The sequence below is a fragment of the Trachemys scripta genome, chromosome 1 (assembly GCF_013100865.1).
Source record: "Trachemys scripta elegans isolate TJP31775 chromosome 1, CAS_Tse_1.0, whole genome shotgun sequence".
NCBI classification, from domain to species: Eukaryota; Metazoa; Chordata; order Testudines; family Emydidae; genus Trachemys; species Trachemys scripta.
In genome coordinates, this window is record NC_048298.1 from 342,788,367 (window position 1) to 342,800,901 (window position 12,535).

The following is a 12,535-nucleotide window of genomic DNA, read 5'->3' on the forward strand; positions in this document are numbered from 1 at the left end:
CATCCCTTTTGGCCACAGGCTCACATTGGGAGCTCACAATGAGTTGGTTTTCCACAGGGACCCCTAAATCCTTTTGCAGGTCCATAATACAGATCCTAGTCTATGGGTTGGGCCTGCCTTCCCTGTTCTCAGAGGATAACTTTGCATTTGAAGCATTAAAACATTTTGTTTGCATAGACCCAGCTCACCAAATGCTCCAGATCAATGGGTATGACTGCCCTGGCCTCCTCATTGTAACCACTCTGCCAATCTTTCAGTCATCCGCAAATTTTACCTACAGTGATTTTCTATTTGCTTCCAGATCATTGATGTAAATATCAAATAGGATTCGGTCTAGAATTGGGCCCTGCAGAACACCACCACAAAATCCTCCATTGACTGACTATGGCCCATTGACAGAGGCTTTCTGAGATCTCTCAGTTAGCCATTTTTTAGACCATTTAACATGTGCTTTACAGATATTGTACAGTGTTCATTTTTATCTGCCTGTTTTCCTCACTAAATCAAATGCCTCAGAGAGATTGAACGTACACTCTCATTAAAGGATGGAATTGGGTTTCTTTGACAAGAATAGTTTTCCATAAACTGTTTTGTTGATTGGCATTAATTATATTCTTAGACTTTTGTTTGAACTACTCCCCTATCAATTTGTGGATGATACCAAGCTGGGAGGGGTTGCAAGTGCTTTGGAGGATAGGATTAAAAGTCAAAATGATCTGGACAAACTGGAGAAAGGGACTGAAATTAATAGGATGAAAATCAAGAAGGACTAATGCAAAGTACTCCACTTAGGAAGGAACAATCAGTTGCACACATACAAAATGGGAAATGACTGACTAGGAAGGAGTATGGCAGAAAGGGATCTAGGGGTCATAGTGGACGATTAGCAAAATATGAGTCAAGAATGTAACGCTATTGCAAAAAAAGCAAACATCATTCTGGGATGTATTAGCAGGAGCATTGTAAGCAAGACACGAGAAGTAATTTTTCCGCTTGACGCCGTGCTGATTAGGCCTCAACTGGAGTATTGTGTCCAGTTTTGTGAGCCACAGTTCAGATAAGGTGTGGAGAAATAGGAGAAAGTCCAGAGAAGACATTAGGAAAAACTTCCTAACTCTCAGGGTGGTTAAGCACTGGAATAAATTGGCTCGGGAGGTTGTGGAGTCTCCATTATTGGATATTTTTACAAGACGGTTAGACCAACACCTGTCAGGGGTGGATCGGTTAGCTTGTAACTCTGGTGTTCATAACTCTAAGGGTCTCCTGAAGATGCTATTTAACATCCTTCTTGCCTGCTAATAGACTGGAAATTGTTTCATCACCTCAGGAGATATGAGTTCATTATACTGCTTCTTTCCAAATGCAGAACAAAACTATTTTTAATCATTTCTACCTTTTCTGCAACATTAACAAGTTTCCTTTCTCCGCCTAGTAACTGACATAAACCTTTTCTAGGATTTCATTTGTTCGTAAAATACTTAATAGTCTCCTTTTGGTGAGCCGTAGCTTTGCCAAGCACAGATTTTTTCCTGATGTCATTAACGTTGCTTATCAAATTTCATAAATTCTGATTTGCATTGCTTGCTATCTATTTTTCCTTTTTCTCATTTGTTATATATTGCTCCCCCACCCCCCAGTTGCTGCTTTTATTTTGCCACTGAACCTGGGTTTTTATCCAAAGTTGTCCACTTTCTTGACTCTGCAATTGTGATTTTTAGCTATCTAGTAAACTCTCCTTAAAGAAATCCCAAGTTTCATTCCCATTTTTCTCTCGACATTTTTCCTCTCAGTCAGATTTGCTGATAATTTGCCTCATCTTTGGGGATTAGAACTTTTTGAAGCGTTAAGTATTGATAGCTATTTCTGCTTGGGAACTGTTCTCGGTCCGTTTGAATGAATGAATTCAATGAATCACTTAAATTCTGTCTTTGTCTCTTCTCAAACCTAAACAGTCTCAGACTTTTCATTCTGTCCACATACGCCAGCCTCCCCCATTCTCACAGCCTGTCTCAGAAACCCCCTTTCTATCAGCTATATCCTTTATAGAGACTGGGTGACCAAAACTGAATGCAAGTCCAGAGCAGGTTATTCTCCATCCTATTACTGAGGCATTTGAACATTGTCTTCGTTTTGGCCACTACTGTGAATGAGCGGGTGTTTCCGTAGAGCTGTTATCTATGACACACAAGTCTCTTCCCTGAGGTCTGTTCTAGTTGGGATGTTTCCCCTGGCACATGTCTTGGCAAAGTTTTGGTTTTTTTCCCACTCTCATATTTCCAATTCCTGGGTGAATGGGGACAGAGAGTCCTGTGGCACCTTTAAGACTAACAGATGTATTGGAGCATAAGCTTTCATGGGTGAATGCCCACTTCATGCATCCAACGAAGTGGGCATTCACCCACGAAAGCTTATGCTCCAATACATCTGTTAGTCTTAAAGGTGCTACAGGACTCTCTGCTGCTTTTTACAGATCCAGACTAACACGGCTACCCCTCTGATACTGGGTGAATGGGGAACTCCCTATAGCATGGACTCTCCAGCCTGGGGTTCACTGCATTAAGGAACAATGAGGTGAAAATATCATTTTTCAGTGTGTGAAGAGTGACCAATCTGCTTCACCTATGAGAACAGCCTCCAGTAGTGCATGTAGTGTCTCATATTAACATTGTCTCTCCACCCAGGCATTTTTATAACGACCTTCACCCTAGACCCTGGGCATATAAAGGAAGTCGGGAAACATATGGTATATTCAGGAGATACTGTTCTGCCTCAGAGTTGGACACCTTCTCCCCTACTGCATGTCAAATTCTAACAAAACCGACTTCACCAACCCTTCCACGTTCATCCTGCTGGGCATTCCTGGCCTGGAGATGGCCCATGTCTGGATCTCAATCCCCTTCTGCACCATATATATATTAGCTGTCTTGGGGAACTTCACCATCCTGTTCATTGTGAAGATAGAGCTGAGCCTCCATGGGCCCATGTACTATTTCCTCTGCATGCTGGCTGTCTCCGACCTGGTCCTGTCTACATCTATCCTACCCAAGACGCTGAGTATCTTCTGGTTTAACTCAAGAGAGATAGATTTCAGTGCCTGCCTCACCCAGATGTACTTTATCCACTGCTTCTCATCGATGGAGTCTGGGATATTCGTGGCCATGGCTTTTGATCGCTATGTGGCCATCTGTGATCCCCTGAGACATTCCACCATCCTGACAAACCCTGTGGTGGCCAAGATCATCCTGGCCGTGGTGCTGCGTGGGAGCATGCTCTCTCTGCCCTCTCTCCTCCTGGTGAGGCAGTGGCAATATTGCAGAACCAATATTATCCCCCACTCGTACTGCGAGCACGTAGCTGTGGTGAAACTGGCCTGCACTGACATCCGCATCAGTAGTTACTACAGCCTCTCTGTGGCATTCTTGGTGACTGGTCTGGATGGTTTTTTTATCACCGTATCCTATATCCAGATCCTCAGGGCCATCTTCAGGCTCCCCACAAAGGATGCCCGGCTTAAGACTTTTGGGACCTGCGTCTCCCATCTTTGTGCCATCTTAACCTTTTACATCCCAAAATTTTTCTCCTCCCTCACACACCGTTTTGGCCACAATGTGCCCCTGCATTTCTTCATTCTCGGTGCCAACGTTTATCTTCTGGTGCCCCCATTGCTACATCCCCTCATCTACGGGTTGAGGACCAAAGCGATCCGCGACAGGCTGCTACAGCTCTTCACTCATAAAGGGGTGTAAATATTTCTCCTGGTGCTCTGGCACTCAGAACGAACTCTGCGCAGAGCTGACTGGTGACTTGGTTCTGCGCCTTCTTCACTGAATTACATACTGGGAAGTCAAGGAGACATTAAACCCTTTCCTGACCTTACTGTGCTGTGTCAGTTTGACAATGTGGGGAATCAGTCTATGTACAACTCACTGGGTTTCCACCTTTCTAATTGCTGGTAAATGGACCCCCAAAACCCCTCCTTTTCTGCCAAGACTCCACCCCTGCTTTGCCTCTTCCCCATTAGGCATCACCCCTGTCATTTGATCGTCTTTTCCCCTCCCCTTGTCATTCACTTGAACATTTCCACCTCCCTCCCCCACTCTCTAACAATCCCAAAGGATCGGAAACATCATCTCCCAGATCAATGAATGTTTCATATATTACCCAAATACACGCTTACAGCCAATTCTTATTAACTAAACTAAGATTTATTACAAAATAAAACAGAGAGAGTATTGGTTAAAAGATCATTATACATACAGACATGAATAGAATTCTTATACCAGTTTCATAGCAGAGATGGTGGGCTATGTAGTTACATAGAGTTCTTTCAGAATTAGTCTATATAGTCAAAATATTCAATATCAGTGTAGTTAAGAGTGTAATTGGAGACCACAATCTTGTGACTCAAGATTCCCCTGATAAAGCTTAAGCAGATCTGAAGTAAAAGGGATCAGGTCCAAAGAGTTCTTTACACAGTTCCTAGGCAGCACAGGAGTCCTTGGGTGAACAATAAGCTTTTGAAGTAACCTTCTATTTCCTAAACATCACTGGTAATTAACTATCTGGAGTAACATAAGGTAATTAGCCATTCAGCAAAGACAGTTTACCACAAACTTTAAAGAGACATATAGACAATGATAATATTACATCCAAGTTTCATTTATTAATATTTCCTTTTGATCTCTGAATTAACAGCATACAGCACTAGATAGGAGCTGTTTGTTTATACTGTTAACCTCTAACAAGCCAGAGGTAAACCCAGACTACTACAGTCACTATCTTATTCCAGTTCTTTAACAATACAACTCTACAGTTCAAACTCTAGCCTATCTAACGTGGAATGGTGCTAATTACCATTTACATACTTTTCTAACATATTTCTATAAATTGAAATTAGGTAATTTACCCTGAAATTTGCTCAACCCTTTCTGGCCATGTGTCACAAAACCCCTTTTGCAAAGCCTGGGTCTTTTGCTTTAACAATCATGTGCTCCAAAAAAGAGAAACTGGAAACAGAAGTGTGGCCAAGGCAGAGCTCTGGGAGGGTGAGCTGAAGGAATTAGAAAGTCTGGGGAAGCCAGGACAAAACTAGTCTCAGGGCCTTGGCGCGCAGGTCTCAGTTCCCAGAGGGAGGCACTAGAACAGCAGCTGCTCCCCAAGAATGGGCCTAGAAACTTGGAGTCAGAGCAGGGCCTGAAAGTTGCTGTGACTCAAAAGCACATCTGTTGGGGGGGGAGGGAGGGACTCAGTCACAGCCACCTGGTGGGTATCCAGCAGGGCTGTGACAGCCAACCTGGAGCTGTTACATGGTTGCTTGGCACCTGTGAGTGGAAGAGGAGTGGGGCTGGGTGGGGAGATGTCCACAAGATATTCTCTATACCCAAATGTGGCTCCTCTGCCTTCAGCTCCACTACCCTGAGTGCTCTGGGTCCAGGAATGATCCATACAGGCTCCCTTGAAAGGAATATTTCCTGAAGCAGGCAATGCCAGCTTGGGGTCAGGCAGAGCATTCATCTTCTCCCTTTGAAAGGGCTCTCCAGAATGGCAGAAGCAGGAAGTTGCTGTTCTAGTGGGTTATATCCCATCTCTCTCTCTCTTTCCCCATGCATTTGGATCTGCAACGGGGCATGCATGCCACACAATGGGACACAGGGGTTAATTCCTCTCCTTGGGCTGAGGAGGCGATGTCCCCTGGATGCTGCTGGGCATGGTCTGACTGGAGGCCAGGTCTGGAGGCCAGGTATATAAGTTTGCAGCCCAGTTCTTTGGGGACGACCCCAAAGAGGATCACACCAGATAAAGGATCTGTTAAAGAAATGGGTCGACGGCAGGGGTTTAACTACCTTTGAAGGAATGATTGATTTGGTGACTCAGGAACAATTCATGAATATGACCAACGATCATATTAAACAGTGGTTATGGGATAAGAACATGGACTCAGTTGAATGTCTTGCTTCTTACACTGATAAATACAGCAGTCCCAGGCCATCAGCGAGGCAGGGAAAATCTACACAAAATGGGTGGAGGGAGCAGAGAGGAACAACCCAAGTCACAATATGAGTGAAGATCAGAAGGGGAACTCTCAAACCACACCCTACCACCGGGGGCAGACTAAGGCCCTACCTACATCCCAAGATAAAACCCAAACCCCTTATCATCCCACCACACCAGTCTCCAGCAACACACCTTCCCCCGGTGGTACCTTAGCAGGGCGATGTTTTAAATGTAATGAACTGGGACATATAAAGGCCTACTGTCCCAAGAACCCGAACCGATTACAGTTCATTACACCACAATCATACCCAAGATCCCCAGGCCCAGATGCCTCTCAAATACTCTCGGAGCGAAGGGAAACCTTGAGAGTGTGCAGAAAGAAGGTTATTGCGTGGAGGGACACTGGAGCACAAGTGTCAACTATTCATGAATCCCTAGTGGACCCCAAATTAATCAATCCAGAGGCTCCAGTGACAATTCAATCCTTCATGTCACCCTCTGTAACCTTGCCTACAGCCAAGTTGCCTGTCCTGTACAAGGGCTGGTCAGGAATGTGGACTTCTGCAGTTTCTGACAATTATCCCATCCCCATGCTACTGGGGGAAGACTTGGCCTGAAATACAACATAGTGCATCAGCGGAGAGTGGTTCACAGTCAACAGAAACAACCCCAGCACCTGCATTGCTTCCAGAGGAACCAAGCCCAAGTCCACAGTCCAAGGAGGAACTGATGTCTCCAGCATCAAGGGAACAGTTCCATGCCGAGCAGGAAACAGATGACAGCCTTCAGAAAGCTTGGGTGGCGGCACGGAGTACCCCACCGCCTCTCAGCTCTTCTAATCGATCCCGGTTTGTTGTAGAACAAAGACTTTTATACAATGAGACTCTTTCTGGCGGACACCAGGAAGGCTGGCATCCTCAAAGACAGTTGGTAGTTCCAACTAAGTACCAGGTAAAGCTCTTGAGCTTAGCCCGTGATCATCCCAGTGGCCATTCTGGGATGAAAAGAACCAAAGACCGGTTGGGGAAGTCCTTCCACTGGGAGGGAATGGGCAAGGACGTTACTAATTATGTCCGGTCTTTTGAGGTGTGCCAAAGAGTGGGAAAACCCCAAGACCAGGTCAAAGCCCCTCTAAAGCCACTCCCCATTATTGATGTCCCATTTCAGTGAGTAGCTGTGGATATTCTGGGTCCTTTCCAAAAGAAAACACCCAGAGGAAAGCAGTACATACTGACTTTCATGGATTTTGCTACCCGATGGCCAGAAGCAGTAGCTCCAAACAATACCAGGGCTAAAAGTGTGTGCCAGGCATTAAAAGACATTTTTGCCAGGGTAGGTTGGCCCTCCGACATCCTTACAAATTCGGGAACTAATTTCCTGGCAGGGACCATAAAAAAACCTGTGAGAAGCTCATGGGGTAAATCATTTGGTTGCCATCCCTTACCACCATCAAACCAATGGCGTGGTGGAAAAGTGTAATGGAACTTTGGGGGCCAAGATACGTAAATTCGTAAATGAACACTCCAATGATTGGGACCTAATTTTGCACCAGTTGCTTTTTGCCTACAGGGCTGTACCATATCCCAGTTTAGGGTTTTCACCATTTGAACTTGTGTATGGCCGCGAGGTTAAGTTGCCATTACAGTTGGCAGCAATGGGAGGGGTTTACGCCTTCTCCAGGAACTAACATTCTAGACTTTGTAAGCAACCTACAAAACACCCTCCGACACGCTTTAGCCCTTGCTAAAGAAAACCTAAAGGATGCTCAGGAAGAGCAAAAGGCCCGGTATGATAAACATTCCAGAGAACGGTCCTTGAAAGTAGGAGACCAAGTCATGGTCTTAAAGGCACTCCAGGCCCACAAAATGGAAGTGTCATGGGAAGGACCATTCACGGTCCAGGAGCACCTAGGAGCTGTTAATTATCTCATAGCATCCCCCACCTCCAACATAAAGCCTAAGGTATACCGTGTTAATTGTCTTAAGCCCTTTTATTCAAGAGAATTAAAGGTTTCCAGTTTAAAGCCCAAGAAACAGATGATGTGGAGTGGCCTGAAGGTGTCTACTACGAAGGAAAAAGTGCCGGTGGCGTGGAAGAGGTGAACCTCTCCGTGACTCTTGGACGTCTGCAGCGGCAGCAGATCAAGGAGCTGTGCACTAGCTTTGCACCAATGGTCTCAGCCACCCCAGGACGGACCGAACGGGCATACCACTCCATTAACACAGGTAATGCTCACCCAGTTAGAACCCCACCCTACCAGAAGTCACCTCATGCCAAAACTGCTATACAAAGGGAGATCCAGGACATGCTACAGATGGGTATAATCCGCCCCTCTAAAAGTGCATGGGCATCTCCAGTGGTTCTAGTTCCTAAACCAGATGGGGAAATTCACTTTTGCATGGACTACCGTAAGCTAAATGCTGTAACTCATCCTGACAACTATCCAATGCCATGCACAGATGAGCTATTGGAGAAATTGGGACACGCCCAATTCATCTCTACTTTAGACTTAACCCAGGGGTACTGGCAAGTACCACTAGATGAACCCGCTAAGGAAAGGTCAGCCTTCGTCACCCAGGCAGGGGTGTCTGAATTTAATGTGCTCCCGTTCGGGCTACGAAATGTACCTGCCACCTTCCAAAGACTTGTAGATGGTCTCCTAGTGGGATTGGGAGAATCTGCAGTTGCCTACCTCGATAATGTGACCATTTTTTTTTTATTCATGGGCAGAACATCTGGAGCACCTGGAAAAAGTCTTTGAGTGCATCAGGCAGGCAGGACTATCTGTTAAGGGTAAAAAGTGTCAAATAGTCCAAAACAGAGTGACTTACCTGGGGCATCAGGTGGGTCAAAGGACAATAAATCCCCTACAGGCCAAGGAGGATGCTATTCAAAAGTGGCCTGTCCCAAAGTCAATGAAACAGGTCCAATCCTTCTTAGGCTTGGCCGGATATTATAGGTGATTTGTACCACACTACAGCCAAATTGCCACTCCACTGACAGATCTAACCAAAAAAACCCAGCCAAATGCAGTTCAGTGGACTTATGAGTGTCAAAAGCCTTTAACCATCTTAAGGCGACCCTCATGTCTGACCCTGTGCTAGGGGCCCCAGACTTTAACAAACCATTCCTAGTAACCACAGATGCATCCGAGCATGGTGTAGGAGCAGTTCTAATGCAGGAAGGACCGGATCAAAATTTCCATCCTGTCATGTTTTTCAGCAAGAAATTGTCTGAGAGGGAAAGCCACTGGTCAATCAGCAAAAGAGAATGCTATGCCATTGGGTACGCCCTGGAAAAGCTACGCCCATACGTTTGGGGATGGTGTTTCCAACTACAAACTGACCGTGCTGCACATCCTTGAAATGTGAAAAATCTTGAATTTTTTACCTAAGTGTAAGCAGAGTCGGGATGAGCTCTACCCTGACATCTGGTGGTGAATTATGGCGAGTGTGGAAAAGAACTCCAGGGGCTGATCTTGTTTGCATAGGCACACCCACCCGCCTGGCATGAGACAACAGCAACTGATAGTGGTTACTTTGGCTGGTGTGGGATCCCCAGTTTTCTCTGTTATTGGGGCTGGAAGAATAAAGTTTTGTTATCCTGATTCTGTGAATCAAGGCCAGTGGAACTGTTGTATGACAGAAGGACTGAGTGAGTCCTTCACCATTACCTAAGTAGCACTTGCTTGACAAGGGGCATGGGTTACAAAACCCAGTGAATTGAGAGAGGATGGGGATAGGCATTTGAATCTCCTGGTCCTGGTCTGAGGGTTTGAAACACCAATTGCACTACCTTCTCTCTCTCTCCACTGTTGAATGTCAGAGCTAACTTTGATTCCATTAGGAGTCTAGTTACAGGCTGCTGAGCTGAATTCACTTTGGGCCAATGGTGCACTAGCACTGGGGCTCCCCTACTATGAGCTGAAATTGCTAAGAGCTGAAATCACAAAAGAGCTAAAATTATTAAGAGCTGAGATCACTGAGTGCTGTGTTAACTAGTCGGGGAGCCTGAAGCTATATTGCTAAGCAGCTGGCAGAGCAATTTGTGGGGATGACTGCAGGAGGAGCGAGGGGTGCGGAGCCTTGTGGTGCCAGTTGGAGTGGCCCAAGGTACGGCAAGTGGAGCTGTTTGCGGGGACAGCTAGAGCTGCTCACAGGTCGGTGAGCAGAGCAGCTTGCAGAGCGGAACAGTTTGTGGGACGGCAGGAAGTGGACTGGCTCGTGGTGAAGGTTGCGGTGGAACCCCATGGAGAGACGGCCGGCCGACCTCGGATCACGGTGCCCCTTAACATCCTGCATGCCCCCCGCCCCTTTTACTCTGAGACTGCACTGACCAGGGACAGAGACTTTGGGGTTTGTTGGACTTTTGGGACTTTGGGTGCTTGCTGGACCCAAGAGACTTTGGGGGTGTTGGACTTTGGGGACTCTGGGTGATTTTTGGGTTGCTGGACTCAAGAACCAAAAGGAAAGGACACAGCCCAATTTGCTGGGGTGGGTTTTTTGCTCATGGTTTGTGTTATGAATCCTGTTTGTGGTGTTTTTCCAATTTAATGCTGATGTCGTTTACTTCATGTTATTAAACATTTTCTGTTACACTCAGACTCCGTGCTTGCGAGAGTGGAAGTATTGCCTCTTAGAGGCACCCAGGGGGTGGTATGTAATTTTCCCAGGTCACTGGGTGGGGGGCTCGAGCCGGTTTTGCATTGCGTTATTGAAATGGAACCACTAGATACAGAACCCAGCCCTTGTTGCTGCCAACTTAGATGGGCAGAAGGGTTACATAAGTAGTAGTATAAACTATGTGTTTTATGTGTTTTATTAATCTGTTTATTCTAAAGTTTAGAAAGAAATCACAGCCAGTGCGGTCCAACACTGTCTGAGATTTGGGGGGAGTGTCATGAACAGATAGTCAAGGGTTAATGCCTCTTTTACCTGTAAAGGGTTAAGAAGTTCACCTAGCCTAGCTGACACCTGACCAGAGGAACCAATGGGAGAACAAGATGGTTCAAAGGGAAGGAGGGAAGTTCCCTTTGTCTGGGTCAGTTTCACTTTTGACCAGAGGGAAAAGCTCCAGAATTCAGCCCCTTATCAAGTAGTGAGTATTAGTGAAGGAAATAAATAGGTTAATGTTTATTTCTTTATAACCTGTCTTGTGCAATTAGAGGAATAATCAAATTGGGTATTTGGGTAATTTTTGTGCAACTAAGTTTTTGCCCAGGGGAACATCCTCTGTGTTTGGAATCTGTTGTCTGTGAGAGTAGCTGGTATGCTAATCTCTCCCAGAGGGTTTTCTTTTACCTTTCTTTTCTTTAATTAAAAGCCTTTTTTAATACCTGATTGATTTTTCCTTGTTTTAGATCCAAGTGGGTTGGATCTGTGTTTACCAGGAAATTGGTGAAATCTCTCAAGGCTACCCACGGAAGTGAATTAGTGTTTGGGAGTGGTGGCAGCCAGACCAGATCTAAGCTGTTAATTGAGCTTAGAGCTTCTCATGCAGGTCCCCCACATCTGTACCCTAAAGTTCATAGTGGGGAAGGAACCTTGACAGGGGTATATCCTGCTCTTTTAAAATGCATGTGTGACCAAGTGGGTTTTTTTTGTTGTTGTTGTTGTTGTTTTCCAATGGTTTGCATGCAGAGGGAGTGGGACTCAGTGTCCCTGGGTGTAACTGGTTTAACAACGTGAGGGGAGAGGGAGTTTGTTGTTACAGAGGATCGGAGAGTGAACTTGGGACCCCAGCCGATGGCCTGGAGGAGGGACACCCCAGCAACTGGTGACCTGATGGAGACCCAGTTCAGGAGTCACGGCCGGTTCTGAACAGTGGGAGGACAATGGGCTGCAAAGAGAGGACCCCATGACCTAACCAGCCAGTTCCAGCCAGAGGGGACCAGAGGACAGAGGAGAGGACAGGAGGCTGAGGNTCAGTGAGTAGCTGTGGATATTCTGGGTCCTTTCCAAAAGAAAACACACAGAGGAAAGCAGTACATACTGACTTTCATGGATTTTGCCACCCAATGGCCAGAAGCAGTAGCTCTAAGCAATACCAGGGCTAAAAGTGTGTGCCAGGCATTAACAGACATTTTTGCCAGGGTAGGTTGGTCCGCCGACATCTTTACAAATTCGGAAACTAATTTCCTGGCAGGGACCATAAAAAACCTGTGAGAAGCTCATGGGGTAAATCATTTGGTTGCCACCCCTTACCACCATCAATCCAATGGCATGGTGGAAAAGTGTAATGGAACTTTGAGGGCCATGATACGTAAATTCATAAATGAACACTCCAATGATTGGGACCTAATTTTGCACCAGTTGCTTTTTGCCTACAGGGCTGTACCACATCCCAGTTTAGGGTTTTCACCATTTGAACTTGTGTATGGCTGCGAGGTTAAGGGGCCATTACAGTTGGTGATGCAGCAATGGGAGGAGTTTACGCCTTCTCCAGGAACTAACATTCTAGACTTTGTAAGCAACCTACAAAGCACCCTCCGACACTCTTTAGCCCTTGCTAAAGAAAACCTAAAGGATGCTCAGGAAGAGCA

The 12,535-nt window shown here is 45.9% G+C and overlaps 1 protein-coding gene across 1 annotated transcript; it reads left to right on the forward strand.

The window, feature by feature from the left end:
- The first annotated feature begins 2,798 nt into the window (after positions 1-2,798).
- Positions 2,799-3,746, forward strand: LOC117872913 (olfactory receptor 52M1-like). The gene has a single exon (XM_034761774.1). It carries the CDS (start codon positions 2,799-2,801, stop codon positions 3,744-3,746), a length of 948 nt encoding a protein of 315 aa, XP_034617665.1.
- Positions 3,747-12,535: the final 8,789 nt, after the last annotated feature.

Bases quoted from the DNA above. Each gene is read 5' to 3' on its own strand.
- LOC117872913 (XM_034761774.1), top strand. From the start codon at position 2,799: ATGTCAAATTCTAACAAAACCGACTTCACCAACCCTTCCACGTTCATC.